A 19296-nucleotide genomic window follows, 5' to 3' on the forward strand; every position below is an offset into this window, starting at 1 on the left:
ATAAGCCTCTGTGCTCGCGCTACTTGGGGTGTTGGACATATTTAAGCATAATTCAATTCATTCTTTATTTATTTCATTCAAGGAACACGGATTTAAAAAGTTTTGGATTGTGAAGGCACCCAGCATTGCTCCAAGACTCACACAACATGCCACAACAAGGATCATACTCCCGTTCAGTACCACATATCTTTCAGAGGCGGCCTTCAGCGCTCTTGTCGCAATCAAAACTAAAGCGCGCAACAGACTGGAGGTGCACAATGACTTTAGACTGGCTGTCACTCAAATCACTCCTGATATTCCAGCCCTGGCTGTGGCTATGCAAGCCCAAGGTTCTCATTCATGAATGTAGGCCTATTAATGCCATGCACTGTAAGATATGAAATAAAATGTGTTCAAAAATTTGTTAAATAAAATGTGTTCAAAAATTTGTTAAATAAAATGTGTTCAAAAATAGAAATATATGATTTTCCTTTAATAGCTTTTTTTTTGGGGGGGGGGGGGTCGCGAATTCCATCAGAAGTGAATTAGGGGGGCCTGGGAGAAAAAAGGTTGGGAACCACTGAACTACTGTCTACATGCGTCTCAGTTCGTCCCCTTTAACGGTGATCTCCTCCTCAACATTTTTCAGCTCAGCCAATTTTACTTACTTTAAAGTGCTGTAGCAAATCCTGGGCTGTGGCATGGCCAATGAAGTGGGAACCCAGGTAGCGAGAATGCACCTTGTCCTCATCCCAAAACCGAACGTGTACGTCCAGCTGTTTTTTCTTGCTTGTCTGATTCAAGCTCTCATCAAACATGAGAACGTAAGGCCCCGTGATTTTGGAGACGAGGTCTTTTTTAATGTACTCTGCCAAGGCAAAGCGTGTGATGTAGGAGGTCTTATCTTTCCCACACGTAAAAGGTCTTGGCTATTTCTGAGTCCGGGAACATTGTTCGGAAAAGTTCGTTCCCGCTGTACGACTGGTGTTTCGTAACGGTGTTCAACACCCACAGGACCTCCGCTTTCGACGTGGATGTTGATCCGAAAGCACTGTGTGTGGCGGCTGGAGCGAGACTAACGGAATGCTGTGCTGAGCTTGGACCGGGTAGTGACGGAGAACAAAACTGAGTGATGGCCTGCACCCGCTGCAAACCTTGTACACAGATTTTATGCCTCTCTGATTTGGCATGTGAATTCAAGGCTTTAATGCCTAAACTGGAGAGCTCCAATGTCTTTTTGCACAGAGTGCAATAGGCTTGGTATCTATTGTTCGCGACGGGCTTAAGCCAATTCTTAAATGCACCGTCTTCTAGCCATAACACGTTAAATGTGCACTTTCCCATTGTGATACGCCGATAGGTTCACTAATCCACTAAGACAGTAAAAGCTAAGACACAATACGAGCTAGGCTAAGTAGACCTTACGACCATAGACCAAGGCTACATGATCAGAACATCGGCACTGAAGCTCTGAAGTTCGCGCGGGTTTCTATGGAAGTGCTACACTGGCGCATGGATCTTGAAGTTCACGCGATACCACCCAGATTCCTCAGGCAGAACTGCAACAGTAGCCTAGCTTGCTAGCTTGCTGCTAGGCTACTGCAACAGGCGAAACGAATGAATTCCGCCACCAGCGTATGGGCTCGAGGTGGAGAGGCGATGGTAGAACTAATGAATGAACGAGCATATAAATTTAAGACGTGGCTTGTATGGAAAATCTGGATGTTTTTATGACTTTTTATGGCCTAAAATTCTTATTATTAAATTTATGACGTTTTATGACTTTTTATGACTCCGCGGAAATCCTGTACTACAGAGGGGCGTGTATACGAAGTTGTAGATAGAACATACGGTAGAATGGCTCCGGGGGAAAGTAAATAACTTGTGATTTTAACTAACCCTCTAAAAATTTTAGTTTTGGAGGGAAATTAATGTGTATAAATCGTCAGCAATGGAACATTATTTCATATTGCACCATGGATCTGGATCTGCGAGCGAGGAGAGCTGCTATTGTGCTACTGCTGCTGATGCGACACAGGAGATCACCTAATTTTTGCACCTTTTCTCTGATTTAAAAATGAAACTCCGCGATGCTTTCGTCACGACAAACCTATCATGACACGCCTACATGATCTACTGTCATTGGGTAACGCACTACGTCTGCCGTGGCAAATTTGCATAAACTTCGAGCGAGCCCAAATTTTTGACGTGCCGCAGGTCCCCCGCTCGCCGTGCCGGAATCCCAGCATGCTTTGCGAGCACGGCGACAACGATCGGCCAGATTTCATTGAAAATGAACTGAATGCGTTGGATACGGCTTGCGTTGACGGAACAATGGACGACTAGCGTTACTCTCAAAACTTAATCACCAAAATCAAATGCCCCGACTTAGGTATTATCACTGACACGTCTAACATCAATAACTGCTTTGAAAACTTCTATAAGGAGCTATATCGCTGTAAATCAACTACAGACCAGGTGCGGATTGATGCATTCCTTAATGCCCTCCCCACACCCTCAATAGACGAGGACACCAAATCACAGCTAGATCAGCCTCTTACTGTAGACGAAATAGCCCAAGCAATTAGGTCTATGCAGAGTGGTAAGACCCCTGGGCCAGATGGGTTCCCCATTGAGTTTTATAAAACATTCTTGGACCATCTGACAAAACCTATGCTTGACATGTTTATTGACGCCCTCAAAACCGGCCTGCTACCACAATCCCTCCGACAAGCATCAATCTCTTTGATTTTAAAGAAAGACAAAGACCCTCTTGAGTGTAGCAGCTATAGACCTATAAGCCTCTGCCCAATGGACGCTAAAGTTTTGGTGAAGGTCTTGGCGAGGAGATTAGAGTCAATCTTGCCTCAATTAATCCATGGTGACCAAACAGGCTTCATAAAAAACAGAATGTCCTTTTTTAACATCAGACAAGTGCTAAATACTGTTTACACCAACTCCGCTCATGGGTCCAGCGAGCTTCTTGCCCTATTGGACGCAGAGAAAGCATTTGACCGCGTGACGTGGGACTTCCTGTTTGCCACTCAGCATAGATTTGGTCTTGGAGAGGGATTTATTGCCTGGGTAAAACTCCTCTACTCATCTCCCCTGGCGTCGGTTCGTACAAATGACATACACTCCCCATACTTTGAACTTCATCGTGGGACTAGGCAGGGCTGCCCTCTTTCCCCACTCCTCTTTGCTCTCTCCATTGAGCCTTTGGCTATAGCTATACGCACAGACAGTAGAATTTATGGTATTACAAGAGGAGGGACAAAGAATTTCTCTATTTGCAGACGATATAATACTTTACCTATCTAACCCAACCATTTCACTTCCCCAGGTTCTTCATTGCATTCAGCAATTTGGCATGATCTCTGGATTCAATATAAACACAAGAAACTTGTGCTAAAGAAAATAAAAATAAAATAAAATAAAATAAAGGACCAGACTCAGTGAATAATTCCCTATTATCTATTATATAGATCAGTGAGCAGTGCTGACCAACATATCATTGGGGTCATCAGGTGGGAACCTCCTTTCATCAGTGTTTCGTCTAGTTGGGCCCACGACACCTCCAGGAGGCTAGACAATGACCACTGGCGTCCCAGAGTCACCCCCCTAATGCCAGCCAACACTGCCCCTCACACCACAACAACCATAATCTACCTCAGCCTCTCACCAACTGCACACCAGTCAAAGCGGGGTGGGGATGCAAACCCTGGTTCGGGCAGGGGAAGAAATAAAAGAGGTAAGAAAAGCAGGAATGGGATTCAAACCCTGGTTCGGGTAGGAGGTAATGAAAATATAGAGGGTGCCAGAGGTGGAGGCAGGACAAGACACACTAGCAGATTCAGCCGACAAACTCACCTAAACAGTCCTATAATCACTAAAATACCAGCAAAAACAAAGCCATACAACTCACTCCAAGCCAACTCACCCAAAATGGCCGCCTGGTTTCAAAAGGATCACATGTGCCAAACCCTCCACTTAAATAGCTTGAACTTCTTCTTTGCTTTTGGATACAAACTAAACATTAACAAGAGTGAACTCTTCCCTTTAAATATTGCTGTGGATGCCCTGCCCCCATCTGCTGCTCCTTTCAAGCTAGCTAAGACCGAATTCAGATACCTTGGAGTCATAATCACTAGAAAACTTTCAGACATATACAAACGAAATTTCATATCCATTCTAGAGCGCACCAAACAGGACTTTGCCCGCTGGTCTTCACTGCCCCTTTCCCTTACTGGCCGTGTAAATTCAGTGAAAATTAATGTGCTACCAAAATCATCTGGTGGACTGGCCCTCCCCAACTTCCAAATATACTATTGGGCAGCAAATATACATGGCATCCTCTACTGGGTTCACTGCCATTATGGCCTCAGTGACTGGGTTCCAGCAACAGTACATTTGGAGGCGGCCTCATGCAGACCGAGGGCCCTTAGAGCACTAGCTTGTGCCCCACTGTCTATGCCCTTGTCTGGTTTTACGCACAACCCTGTGGTAGGTCAAACTCTGCGTATTTGGAACCAGTTTAAGCGCAGTTCTGGCATTCAAGCAGTCTCCATACTGTCCCCCTGTAACAACAACCCATTCTTCCCCCCTTCCCTATGTGATAATGCATTTGGAGTGTGGCAAAAGAAGGGTATTTCTATATTTAAGGACCTATACATAAAACAATACATTTGCCTCTTTCAACCAGCTGTCTTTGAATTTTCATCTCCCCAAATCCCATCTTTTCAGGTACTTTCAGATTCGAGACTTTGCAAGGAAAAACTTTGTTGACTTCCCTTCCCCCCCAAATGAAGCTTTGTTAGATTGCATACTGAAAACGAATCCTTACAATAAAAGAACGGTTTCTCATATATACATTTCAATTATAGGTTCTACATCCTCTGACGATACAACTGTACGACAACAATGGGAGGTAGATTTGGGGTACAGACTTGATGAAGACTGGACTGAAGTTTTAAGAAAGATTCATTCTTCATCCATCTGCGCTCGCCATAGTCTCATACAGCTCAAGTTCATTCACAGAGTTTACTGGACTAAAGTCAGGCTCTCCAAAATAAAACCAGAGGTTGACCCCATCTGTGATAAATGTAGGCAGGCTCCGGCTACATTGATGCACATGTTTTGGTTCTGCCCCAAGTTGCTTCCCTTTTGGACGTCCATATTTCAAGTAATCTCTGAGGCCTTCCACAAGACTATAGACCTCTAATTGCTCTCTTTGGTCTACCTCCCAGTAATGTTCGCCTTTCCAAGGGCAAGAAAGAAGCCCTTGCCTTTGCTTCTGTAGTGGCTAAAAAGGCCATTCTTAAGACCTGGAAATCCTCACATCCCCCTCCTATGTACATTGGATGAGACCCCTACTGAATTGCTTACATCTTGAAAAAAAAAAAAGATCAGATACATGAGACAAAATAACATAGACAAATTTGACAGCACCTGGGGTCCGTTCATGTCCCTCTTTTCCTCTCTTGACCCCTCTGAACTCTCTCCTCTACTGACTCCCCAAGCCTAACTCCCACCTTGTCTTGTACTTATGTAACCTTGCTCTAAAATCCAGAGATAACCCCCCCCCCAATCCTTCCCTCAGTGAAAACACTACCATCTATTATCTCCTTCTTCTTTCCTCACCTTTGTTTCCTGTTCGTTTTGTCTTTTTTGCTTGTTTTTGAATATTGTTTTTATGTTACTGTTGCTATTTATGTTATTATTGTTTGATTTATTTATTTTTGTTTGTTTTTTCTCTTTATATTATTTGTATGCGAATATTGCAGTTCTACGGTCAGCTTTGCTGTTTATTGTGGGTAAGGGGTGGCGGGTATTTTTCATGTTACTTTTCCTCTGACATTGTATACAATTTCTGGAAAAAAATAAAAACAGAATTTGAAACAAACAAAAAAAAAAAAACTTGTCCATGCTATGCTAACAGTGTCATTTATTCATTGATTGATTGATGCATTCTATCATCATTCATCTGTTGCACAAAAACCTTCATCACTTTCTCTCATACTAAAAATTAAAATAAGATTGAATTCTTTCAAAATGGCAGGTAACTGGTCTCACTTTATATAATTTTGACAAGACATGTTTTTCCAATCATGCCATCAGACTATACATTTTTTTTCCCTACCCAACAATGCACAACACAAGCTGGATGACTCACTTACTTGGTGTGTTTCTTTTTATATTTTTGGGGGATAAGTGGAAAGTGGAAAAATCCAAAGAAAAACATCACACACGACCTACACAGCAGGGGCAGAGTGCTATGTTCACAAACCAACTTTCTTGTAGAGCTGTGTTTTGCAAAGGCAATAAATACAAGTAATAACTAATGTAAGGGAAAATTAATTCCTATATGCATTGTATTGAGTGTTACTGTGTATAACCTGTAATAACCTCCTGCAAGACACCAACCTGTTTTTCTCTCTTCCTTTCAATGAGGGCATTGTGTGCTCGCTATATGATTAAACAACTTTAAGGAGGATGGTGGGAAAGATGGTACGGTATCAAGGTAGCCTTGGCTGCAGGAAGGGAGGGAAAATAGATAAAAACGCTTGAACATATCAAAGGAGTGATTACATAATAATCTGTATTATAACTGAATTATTTTTGCCCAAGTGGCCAGAGCAGCTCTGTACTCTGTACTGTGTTGTTCTCTCTAGCAAGATATTATTAAAAGCATCTCATCTCCTCAGAAAATAACTGACTCTGTACCTTACTAAAATTTCCACCACACTAATCATTTAAAGTCTGAGGAAAGCAAATTCAGAGATTTGCATAAGATGTTACAAGTGTTTGGTAATGACGGATGAAGGATGGTCTAAAATCCACTAAAACATCTAACACTGATGTGGTAAATAAATGTACAACAGTGTGTTTAACATAAACAAGCCAATCATGCTATCTACGTATAAGACAATAGTGAGCTAACTGTTGTACCTTCAACCAGAAATGCCTCTTCTTTGGATGCCAGAATCAGCAGAACTTGGGCTGGCTATTGAAAAAGAGAGCTAAGAGAATCAGAGTGGACAGAAGGGCCAAGCTAACAGTCTCTTTCCATGGTTGATGGGGGCTGAATGTGCACGTACTTACTGGAGTTACACACTGTGGATTAATTTGGTGAATAGCCAGCACAGCACCGTAGAGGTCAGAGTGCTGCACACCTTCTCTGAGAGCCAAAGTTTGAGGAGTAACCGCGGACACACTGTGAATGATTATGTGGAGAGCCACGGTGACGGAGAGTTGAGAATCGCCTACAACACCAACCTCATTTTTCTCCAGGTAGAGACAACTAGGATTAATGGACACACTGCTGCAAGCACCACACTGAGTCGCTCAAACTATATCTCACTGCTTATTTTCTTAAATTAGAGGTATTATGCCCATTTTCACAAGCTGACACAAATACCCGATGTCTTAATGAAGGTTTGTGACAGGGGTTTTTCATCCATTAATTTACACTTCTGTGCAAGCAGATAATTTTAGGGCACTGAGTGATCCACTGGTGTGCACTCCTCCCACTTTCACCAGGGTCTCTTTTGAGGTCTACAGTACTTAAGAACTTAAGAAACTTAGAGTGTGATTGAGCATACAGCAAATAACCTGAGAGCTAAAGAGATTAAACTTCCCAGTCCCAGGTACATGAATGTAGTCACCTTCACCTGAAGTCAATGAGAAAAGAGGCTGGACAACCATGTTGTACATCACTCAGTACATTACACATTTTCAGAGATATGAGGCCTAAAGCAAAATGTCAGGCTTGTGTTTTTACTGAGTTTTTGAGTTGGTAGAGACACCAGACACAAATACTCTCACACACAGGAAAAAACATTTTTCGATATGTCTCCTTAGATTTTGAGACATTTCGTTACTTTGACTGTTTTAATCCCTCCTGTTTGGCTGAGCGGTTAATAACACACACATACTTAATTTCTGCTTTACTCAGACTTTAGGACGTGTTCTTTTTGCAACAAGCTTCAAAAAGTTCATATTTTTGTGTGACAGCAACACACGCAAGAAAAACTTTTCGTGGTTGCATGTAGAGCCAGTGATAGTTGAATGCATCATGAAAAATAACAAGGTTATCTATGTACATATTATGCAAACATCTTAGTCTGTTTATTTCATGTCACTGATTTTGATCCCTTTGATCTTGACCAAAAAGTTTGAATCCCCCTCCTGGACAGCAAAACAATCTCCTGTTGCACATATTCGTGTTACTAGAGTGTGCGTGCTGCCAGCACTCACCTTGCGTCGAACACAACAGGTATATGGAACCCCGCAGGCTAGGGGACCGGTACCATTGCAAAAATGGTACTGGTTGACTCCCCAGTCCTTATACTCGTCTCCTCCACAGCATGAAAACTGGAAAACAAAGCAGACGAGGAACCACGCATGATATTTCAAATGAACAATAACACAATGAGATTCAGCTGCTGCAGTCCGATCCACACCACTGTTTCAATAGAGTTGAGCCAAAGCTCCTCCGCCGCTTCTCTCACACAGCCAACATGTTGCTAAACCCCCCCCCTGTTAAACCTGACGCCATGCTGGGTGTCAGGGGAAGACAGAAATGAAAGGACAGACACAAGCCAAGCAGCAGGACTGAACTCACGTCTCTACTGGCACAAATCATTAAATAAAAAAAGATAAAAAGAAGATAGAAAGAATATTTTGATAGAAGGGCTAGAAACAATGAAATGATATTTGAGAGACAATATTATTTCATGAACCAACCCATTAAGATTAAATGCCCATTAAAGCATGGCGGTGCATCATGAAACTTTAACGTTGACACAGTAAATTAACTCAAACAGATACTGTAGAACATTTTACTTGTTAAAACAAAGAAAAATTGATAAGTTCTAATCTACAAGATAAGGCTGTCCAACAGAATTAACTCTGATTAATAAGTTTTTTACATATCCAGATTTTTGGCTCTTTTATTCGACAAAATACAGTTGCTAAAGAGTGAGATTTACTCCCTACGTGTGCACAGGAAAGTGGAAAACAAAGAAAAAAGATCAAATAACGGACTGGAGAAATAGGTGAAATTATTAATCCAATACAAGCAACAAAGCCTCCTGTTCGACCGCCTCTCTGCTCACACAGTCCCATCTTTCAGGTCCACTCCTGAGCACTTGTTTCTGATGAGGAGGACATCCTATCCCCATCTATCCATTTTCCCATCAGGATATCTCTTTATACATTTTCAATCCAACACTGTAAGCACTGCAGAGCACTACAGACTGAATGGCTTCACCTCTTAAGGGAGCAATAAATAACAGTCACTCACTAAGTCAGAAACAAAGAGGGCCAGCTTCTCCAGTGTTGGGTGTTTTGATATCAGTTGTAATTCTGTTGTCTATCTGGGACCAACAGTCTGAGCAGAGATCCTCAGACCTCCCTTTCCCAAACCACCTCTTCAGAGGGGACACTGAGGCCTCAGTCTTTGAGGTGTTAATTCTCATCCTGGTTGCTTTTCACTTGGCTGCAAACCCCAGAATGTGCCTAATGCAGGTCTCCACTCAATGAGGCCAACAAGATCACATTGGCCCTCATTTATCAAACTTGCGTAAGACGAAAAACATGCGTAGGTCGTGTGTACGTTCTTTTCTGCGCAAAGGTTGGCATTTATCAAATCCATCGTGAGCGCAGGAAAGATGAAATCGCCACGACAGGTCTGAAGCCGTGTACGCACTTTTCCATTTTGACTTGCGGTGACTGCAATAGCATACATAAACAGCAGCGTCACTAGTGCGTGCCTCATGAGTCGCAACAAATCCCTTGGTTAAAATTACAGACTTATCACTTCAAAGAAGGCCCATGTTTTATTTGACTTCAACATAAATATAAACAAACGCAAATTAAATAAATAAAAAAAATTAAACAAGTACAACTCCGTAATTGGAAGAGTGATGGCTCATTATTCAACCGCCTATTTAAGAGGTGATTCTAGCGGCGCGGTAATGGCGAAACGATGGCAGATCTGTCTTTGTTAGAGGACCTGAACGCGCGCATCAGGCGCGAGAGAGTGTTCCGGGACCGGCAGGATTTCTTTCGGGAAAATGATGAGTGGCTTATGAGCCGTACAGGAGAGGCGCTTTAACACTGAGCATACGCAAAGACGTAGCTCCGATCAGGCCAGCCACCCTCTCCTCCAAGGCACTCACTCAAATCCAAACCTGGATCGGAGCCCCCCCCCCTCTGTTTGTGACATGCTGCGTCGGAGAGCTGCAAATTTCATATTGGACCACTTCTTCCTGATCTTACTGGAGAAATAGTAAAACATCGTTCAATTTTAGATTTCATTTAATCTGGAGTTTATCACATTTTATTGACCATCACAGTAGGGGAAAATACATAACTCGTCCGGTCTGCGATTTACATCACCAACGCTGTTGACAGCCGTCCCAGCTGTCAACAGCGTTTCTTTGCCGCCTTTCGTCTATCCATGTCGCAAATTCTAGAGGTGCGGCCTCTCAACCCCCTTTTGTAGAAGGCGTGGTTAGGATCATTACGATGGATTTTGGCCGCCGGATTTATCAACAGCCGCTCGGTTTTACGATGGGATTGGTGTGGTACGCATGTTCTGTAAATCTCACTTGAGCCTCTGCGTACGACGAGTTCTCCGCTCATATCAACGATGCTTTCTACGACGGCTTGATAAATGAGGGCCAGTGTCTGCAAACAGCAAAGATGCAATCCTTAGCCAACTGACCTGGAAACCTATGGCTGTGCCTTGAAATTCTGTCCAATAAGGTTATGATCAGAATCAATGACAAAAAGCAGCCCTTGTGGAGTCTGACATGCCTAGGAAATGAGTCTGACGTACTGTCTGCAATGGGAACCAGGCTCAACGATTGTACACGGACTAAACAGTGCAACAAGGGACAAGATATCATAAAATTCCTCAGTACCTCCCACATAAGCCCTTTCTGGGTCTACAAACACATGAAGATCCAAGATGCTCTCCAATGTCCTTGTGAGACTGAGTTTGTTCTGAGTCAGTTTTACTATCACTGCACAGTTAAACACTGGCAGGATAAACATTTTCTTTGTTTTTATTCATCCACCTGATTGATTTCATAGCTGCAGGCTGTCACGACTAAACACACAGCATTTCATCGTTATGCTGTCCTAAAAAAAGACCTGAACATTTCCAAGAGTTCATTTTAGAAAAGAAAATGATGGACAGTGGTCTGTCCTTTAAAGATTGAGCTACATGAACCATTATGGGTAATCGTTGTTATGTCACAAGCAAAATTGTCAATCCATATCACTATCAAAGCTAAAATGTAAGAAAAAAAGCCCTAAAGTAATTGTCTTGTTGATGATAATGCACAAACACAGTTTTCTAGAGTAAGTCTATTTGTCATTAAAGGCTTTTGTTTGAATGGAAAACATGCTGTAAAAGAAAGTAAAAGAAAGAAAAGCATCTGAGAAACATTAAACAACCATTTCTTCTTTTCCCACACCTATTTATCACATCAATATAACATCACGCTTGTATAAAAAAGTATAGAATACATCATAAATGTCTCATTCTAAGTATTTTCCATGTAAAATACAGTACTACCTTTTGTTGTACATAGTCCAGAATGTTTTTGAAGTCAAGATCATCATAGTAGTGTTTAATTCCCTCTCGTATACTGCTCTGGAACAAGGCAGACGTCTAGATAAAAGAAAGAGAAGCAGAAACACAGAGGAGAGGGTGGTGACCGACCACATGATTGGGAAAAATAGAAAGATTTGTACAGGATGGACAACAACATTTACCTTCTTTTCAAAGATGAGAGCCATAGTAAGAGCAATTGCTTGGAGGAGCAGCAATACACACAGGACACAGAGGAACTGTGGAGGGAAGAGACAACAGATTCATACTGCATTTCCAACAACTCACACAGAAAACTGTTTTTACATTGGGCCTCAGTAGCCAATACATTTTTTTTTATAGAAAGCTCCAGAGAGAGTCTGTATCAGATTCAGATGATGCACCTGACACATTCTGTTCTATAAGAAAAGTTTGCATATCTACTGTAAGTATTGAACAGTTTGTTTAGAGAAGCCAGACCTAAGTTACTGTTAGTACCACACTGTGATGGACTAACACTGAGATATATGATATTTACCTCACCCGTTTATGTGTCAGGTTGGTGCCAGGAAGTATAAGAGACCTTTAAAGAAATGCCAAAAAAATCCTTCTTAGAGCACAGAATCCAGTCTTTACTTTCAACGTTATTGAAAGGACGAGAAAAGCTGAGATTTCTTAAGATAGAAGAGCTCCAGTTCTCTTGTTCAGTCTTTCAGGGAACATAATAGGTAATTCTGCGTGAGGTTTTACGACTTAATCGGTGCAAAATGAGCTTCTTATTGTCTTCATCAAACCACACAGACATCACAAAATTTCATTTTATTTTTTATTGCTAACTTTTGATTTGCTTTTTCATCTAAGCTTTAGCTAATTAGATGGTTGCATGGCAACTGCATTAATGTCCCTGTGCTCCGTTTGAGCTCTTTATCGGTTATTGACAAAACCAACAGCATTTGAGGAGGAAAAAACATCTAACTGTTTAAGGGTATTGATTCTTCATGAATTGCTGCTGTGCAAACTGAATGAAAATTCTATTCCTCACATATTTTACACACAAAAGACCCATATATGGGATAAATGTGTCTGTTGGCATTTGAAATTACCTGCTTGATTTTGTAACTAAACTGATGAGTGGATCTGTTTAAAATTTTGAACATGAGACAGGACAAGAATGAAAATGACACAATAAGTTTCCCTTAAAGGACAAGACCGTTTTTTTGACATTGGGCCCTTGATTTCACATTATAACATGATGTTCTACTCACCCCTGCTTGTTGTTGGTAATTTGGAGCTGTTGCGAAGATATTCGAGAGGCGTCTGGCTGCTCTCTTGAGATATTCGGCCATGAAACGGTTTCCTATGGGCAACGTTATACAGGCACAAACTATGCTGTTTATAATTTATTAATTACTGTACACTAGCACTGATAACGTGGAGGTGCGTCGCTTACTTAAAAAAATCCGGGTTACTGTAATTTTGAATTTTTGTCGTAAAGTCTGTGTGTGTTTGTCTGTGGGCTGTCTGTGGTAGTAGCACGATGATGACGTCAGTAACACCCACTTTACGACAAAAATTCAAAATTACAGTAACCCGGATTTTTTTAAGTAAGCGACGCACCTCCACGTTATCAGTGCTAGTGTACAGTAATTAATAAATTATAAACAGCATAGTTTGTGCCTGTATAACGTTGCCCATAGGAAACCGTTTCATGGCCGAATATCTCAAGAGAGCAGCCAGACGCCTCTCGAATATCTTCGGAACAGCTCCAAATTACCAACAACAAGCAGGGGTGAGTAGAACATCATGTTATAATGTGAAATCAAGGGCCCAATGTCAAAAAAACGGTCTTGTCCTTTAATCAAAGAGCTGCAGCAGCAACAAACAATGCAGACATGCATTCCCTCCCTCGTGTTATGGAGAGCGGTTTTCGTTCTCTCCTTCCAGCAGACATTACCATGTGCAGCAGGGTTTTGTTGTCCCTGAGGGATCCGACCATTCCCACCACCGACACTGTGAACATCACCAAGCCCAGCAAGATGAGCACCACAGCAGGAGCCAGGAAAAGACCCTCCAGGGTTCGATTCTTCTGCCTTTCCACTTCTGCATACACTCCCACACACAGCACACAGAGACCCATCAGCTGTGTGGAGAGGGAGCAGAAACAAAGAGTTCATAGTATATGCATCTTTTTTTGATTAAGACTGTAAATACTTCGCTGTGACTGCATACATTCTACACACAACAGAATACCCCTCGTCTGAATGAGTCAAAGTAAACAAATAAATAAAAAACAGCACAAGCAGTTTGATTTCCCTAAATGCTGCATCCAGGACGATCCTAAATTCTCTTTTGGTCATCTTGAGCTTGGAGCTGGAGTTTGCTTTAGCAGCCAACAGTGGTGGAAAAAATAACAATAAGCTCTTTAAAGCTAGACGGTAACTGGTCGGACTTAGGAAGAAAGAAGACTGGAAATACCGACAAAAGTCTGAAACAAAGATTTAATCACAACACACCAAAATGTCCCTTTGAGACCCAGTTAATTAGGATGCCTTGAAGTGGGTTTGTTGCTGCTAAAGTACTGACAAAGCTTCTACCAAATAAACTACAATCATAACCATGAATGAAGAGAAGAGTCAAATGCTCAGACTCCTGGCAGTAAACTCCAAAAGGATAAGTACGAGACACCTGATAGTATAAGAAACAAACCCACAATACACTGACACTGGAGAGTATGAAATTAATGATTCTGGTGTCAGTAGACGGATTCAATTAAAGCTACTAAACAGGGAGATGAGCAGTAAATTTAAACCAGTGATTAGCCAGTTTATTAGATTTTCCTAAATGCAAATTTGTCTCTAATCTTAATGGTGGCCACTTGAGTTTTATGTGTTGCTCTGTTTATTTTGATGACAAAAATCCTTCATCAAAGAGTACAGGATTTGGATTATGATTGTATTACAATGGAGTGGAACATAATTGGCTTGAATTGGACTGTATCTCCGAGTGCTCCGAGATGACGTTTGTCGTGATTTGGCACTGTATAAATAAAACTGAATTGAATTCAAATAAAATATACCTGCTGTTAATTTATTTTTTTTTACAACCTGTTGTTTAGAGGGTGATTACAGAAAGAACTGATATCAGAGGGACTTTTAACACTTTATCATACATATCAAACACTTAGCGGTTTTTGAGTTTCCTGAGAACAAACAAATAGTGAAAGGATGACAAATTAGAGACACAGAAAAATAGAAAAATGGTCTTCACATATTAGGTTTTTAGTGATTTGACTGCATCATAATAACCACAATTAGCTCCTCTGTACACCTGTGTCCACAATCTTGTCTTATTCTTTCATAACCATTGAGACTGTTATTAAGGATATAACTGATAAAACAATGTAAAACCGCTATCATCAATTAGTGTCAGCCTTTGTGTCTCATTATCACACATTACACTGTAAGATGATCACAGCTGCATTCATTCTAAAGTTGTGTTCTTCTGTCTTAGCAGGATGAAGTGGAAGTTTTCCAAATTTGGCCACAAAACACTGGCTGACTTGGTCACAGCTCCCAGTCCTTGAATTAGCTACTTCAAATGGGTCACGTGACAAAACTGGGGAGTTGTAAGAGGATTAAGACGGTTAAAGGATAAGACCGGTTTTTTGACATTGGGCCCTTGATTTCACATTATAACACGATGTTCTACTCACCCCTGCGTGTTGTTGAACATTTGGAGCTGTTCCGAAGATATTCGAGAGGCGTCTGGCTGCTCTCTTGAGATATTCGGCCATGAAACGGTTTCCTTTGGGCAACGTTATACAGGCACAAACTATGCTGTTTATAATTTATTAATTACTGTACACTAGCACTGATAACGTGGAGGTGCGTCGCTTACTTAAAAAAATACGGGTTATTGTAATTTTGATTTTTCTGTCGTAAAGTGGGTGTTACTGACGTCCTCGTCGTGCTACTACCACAGACAGCCCACAGACCTGCTGCCTATTTATTCATTCGGCTAAAATTCAAAATTAGTAACCCGGATTTTTTTAAGTAAGCGACGCACCTCCACGTTATCAGTGCTAGTGTAGAGTAATTAATAAATTATAAACAGCATAGTTTGTGCCTGTATAAGCTTGCCCATAGGAAACCGTTTCATGGCCGAATATCTCAAGAGAGCAGCCAGACGCCTCGCGAATATCTTCGGAACAGCTCCAAATGACCAACAACAAGCAGGGGTGAGTAGAACATCATGTTATAATGTGAAATCAAGGGCCCAATGTCAAAAAACCGGTCTTATCCTTTAACAAATATAAAAACAGATTATGTTGAGTTTAAAAAATGTGATCATGACAAACAAATAAGCTTCACATAAATAGAATCTACCTGTCGAGTCACCCCCTTTAATAATTTTTTAATTGAGGGTCATCTGGATGTGGCTTAAATGTGAATTAATCACGTTTCCACTGACAGTTTCCATTTAAAGTGAATAAACAAGGCTCTGATCAGAAGGTGGTGGTACTGCTAAATGTAGAAGCAGGGATTGTTTGAACCAGAGATGGGTTTTTACTTCAAGGGGAAACAAAAAAACAACTGTGGTGGACATCCACAGGAGAGATCTGGGAATATCTGAGATATTATATCATATCATATACCAGCCAAGTACCTATGTGACAGAAAACTAGAAGAGAAATCAAAGTCAAATGGTCATGCCTTTAAAAAAGAAAATTAAATCAACCCAGAACACTACAGTCTGTGCATCTCTCCATCACAATTACCAATGTCTCAGACATGGCTTGGCAGTTTTTCCAACCCTCCAACATGGTTTAGAAAATGTTTTTACAGCTCATGAGTTAAAATACACTGTCTTACGTTTCTGCTTAACTAATGAAAGTGTTTCAAAATGGGCAGTCACTGTCTTTGCTTCTCTGTTATTGATTTTCAGTTGGAAAAAGGAAGCAATAAGTCTTAAGAACTGCCTCCTTGTACTTAACTCAATTTACTACAGAGAACCCTCTGTAAAGCATTATCAAGCACTTCTGGCTAGGTTCCCACATCCAACGTCAGCATTAACCTTCGCTTCAGCAGCGATTAAGATGAAAATGAGTTATCGAGTTTAAAGAAAGAGATTTAATATTAGCCTCCCCCAAAACAAAAGACCCCAATGGCTTCTTAACATGAGCACAAAGGCCTCACCTGTAAACTTCGTACGGGTGTGACTTGTGAAGCCAAAGCATTCTTATTTCATGATGTGAAGTCAATAATAAACCAAGCTGTGAGTCATTTGTAGTTTCATCAGTAAAATACTGCGTTGTAGTCGAATTTTTTTTATTCCTAGTATATTTATATACTAATTTATATACCACTGAGTGAGACTGGCTTAATCCCACTGGACACATGCAGCTCTATTCCTGCTATTTGAATCCTACTTAAATGGTATTAACCAAACTCAGCATTCCCACAGCGATGATATCTTTAATTAAGTCTACATAGTTAGCTTGAGACCAAAGAGGTCTTTGTCTGTTGAGCTGAGCGTGGAAAAAAAGTGTCCTAAATCACATCAGTTAAAAAAAGAGATAGAGGGAAAGACAAAGCACATTAGAGGGACTCCGGAGAGCAAACAGAATCAGACTACTGATGTATTAGATTCATATTCAATTATGACCTTCAGGGGTGTAAAATAACAAAATTATGGAAAGATGAAGCCAGAGGAAACGCAGGTTACATAGAGAGGATGACTCACTGTTAGTCATCCTTTGCACATGTGTGGATTGTTTAGAAAACTGTCAAACTACCAGATGGATTATCAGCCAAAAAACAAAAATGCAGTAAATGTATGATGGCTTATTAAAAGAGAGTTGTGTTGTGTGTTTTCTCTTCCATCGCCATCCGATTCAAAGAAGGCCTCAACACATCTTTGCTCATTTGGATAAAATTCAAATTATGGCACAGTCTGAAAAACAAGGCTGGCAGGGGTGAGCACTCAAACTTAACTGAAATAAATTTGTCTTCCAACCTTTGCTCACCTCAAGACAAACTGCAGAATCATCTCAATTTGCCAGCGGCAAAGTAGTAAATCAATTGTAGAGTTTCATCATTTCTGTGCAATAAATATAGATAGACCATCGCTGATGGGGTTTAATTATCTAAAAGCAAACTTTCAATATTATTTTCACCATTACAATTGATAAAAAATATTACTCTGAAAAAAATATCCTTTCAGCCCGCTCTCGTTTTCTGTCGGCAAACACACATCGTCATCCCTTTAACTGCATCCAACGCCCTGCACCACCGTGATGTTTGTTGATCGGAGACAGCTTTGTTTTGTTGTAATGCCAAATGCAACCCTGAAATCATTAGCAACTTGTTGTCTTAACAGGCTTCCCACACATTCCTGCATGAACAACAAATTAAAATTTAAAATGATACACAGGGTCTTGGGTAGATTGACATCAACCATTCAACAGCTAGCTAGTATCCACGGAATTCCCTTCAATTTTCCCATTTCCAAAACAATACAACTGAATATTGCTTTGCACATTGTTGGAATTCTGACTATTATCTATGACCATTTCCTGATCATTATCTAGTCTTCTAGTAAATGCAGCATGTGTGGGATCCAACATCAGGACGTTAATCTACATAAAATTATAGAGAAACACCATTACTCTGTGTAATGCTACAAACGTTTAAGTTTGCTATAGTTAAAACCGATTCACTGATTTAAATCTAAAATATAATCTAAATTAACAGCGGTCTTTGCTGGGGGTTTACGCCGTATTATAGAGTAGGTCACATATATTCACAATATGTACAAAAATATTTATTTGCAAATTATTTATGTGCTTGGATCAAATGTTTAATTTAAACACAAGTGTTCTGAATGTAGTTTGGAATAATGCTTCGCTAATGCTATTGGCTTGTTCGACACTCGAACAATTAGCAGATACTGTTGCAGCTTAAATTAACTTAGAGTGGATGCGGACATCATAGACTGAACTCCACACTTACCGAGAAGAGCATTGAGTAGATATTAAGGGTGAATTTGATGAAGTAGTAGAAGTGGTTGGTTTTCCTCAGATCAGAGTAGGACGGCATGGCTGATTGCTTTAATAAAGCTAGCTCACAAGCTAGCTATCTAGCTATCCTTCGTTTCGTTCAGGTGATATAAGAAACTATATTTATGAAATATAAAATCTTCTTAAAGAACCATATAACACATTAAAGTGAGCTAACGAAATTTGAAATTAGCACTAGCTCTCATTTCTCATTTAGTACAGTGGGTAACCACCTAAATGAAACCACTTCCGTGCGGCCACTCCACGCTTTGTTTTGACTACATTCTTAAAGGGGCAGTCACACAGTCTCATTATTTAAGGTTAGCCTACATATATTATAAATAACATATTAGTGAGTTTAATTTAAGCTCCTGTACACGATACTATTTCTAATGCTTACCGTTAAAAAAGGGATGAAAAGAAAAATCCCTATTAAGTAATTAGGTCATTGTAGAAAAATAATAGATTATAGAAAATAAAATGAATAGAAAGCTAAAGATTAGAGATAAAGTAGCCTAAGGGGAGGATTTAAAGTAATACAAAACTGCTGCTTCAATATTTTCTATGTAGACTGTTTAGTGCTAAAAACTTTTCAATGGAATTTAAGCATAACACCCATGTTATCAAATATTTATTGAAAAAAAAGAAAACATGCACT

At 40.5% G+C, this 19296-nt stretch overlaps 1 protein-coding gene across 1 annotated transcript in view; it reads right to left on the reverse strand.

Moving 5' to 3' along the window:
• LOC142382411 (tetraspanin-15) overlaps positions 1-18900 on the reverse strand; it is a 31384-nt gene extending 12484 nt beyond the window's left edge. The window contains exons 1-5 of the mRNA XM_075468216.1: positions 18592-18900; positions 13536-13721; positions 11767-11841; positions 11567-11662; positions 8236-8352 (exon numbers count right to left, since the gene is read on the reverse strand). Of these exons, the coding sequence (XP_075324331.1) occupies positions 8236-8352; positions 11567-11662; positions 11767-11841; positions 13536-13721; positions 18592-18678 (561 nt within the window). The 5' untranslated portion in view covers positions 18679-18900. The remainder of the gene's footprint in view (positions 1-8235; positions 8353-11566; positions 11663-11766; positions 11842-13535; positions 13722-18591) is intronic.
• Between the last annotated feature and the right edge of the window lie 396 nt (positions 18901-19296).

The sequence above is a fragment of the Odontesthes bonariensis genome, chromosome 6, assembly GCF_027942865.1.
Source record: "Odontesthes bonariensis isolate fOdoBon6 chromosome 6, fOdoBon6.hap1, whole genome shotgun sequence".
Taxonomy (NCBI): Eukaryota; Metazoa; Chordata; class Actinopteri; order Atheriniformes; family Atherinopsidae; genus Odontesthes; species Odontesthes bonariensis.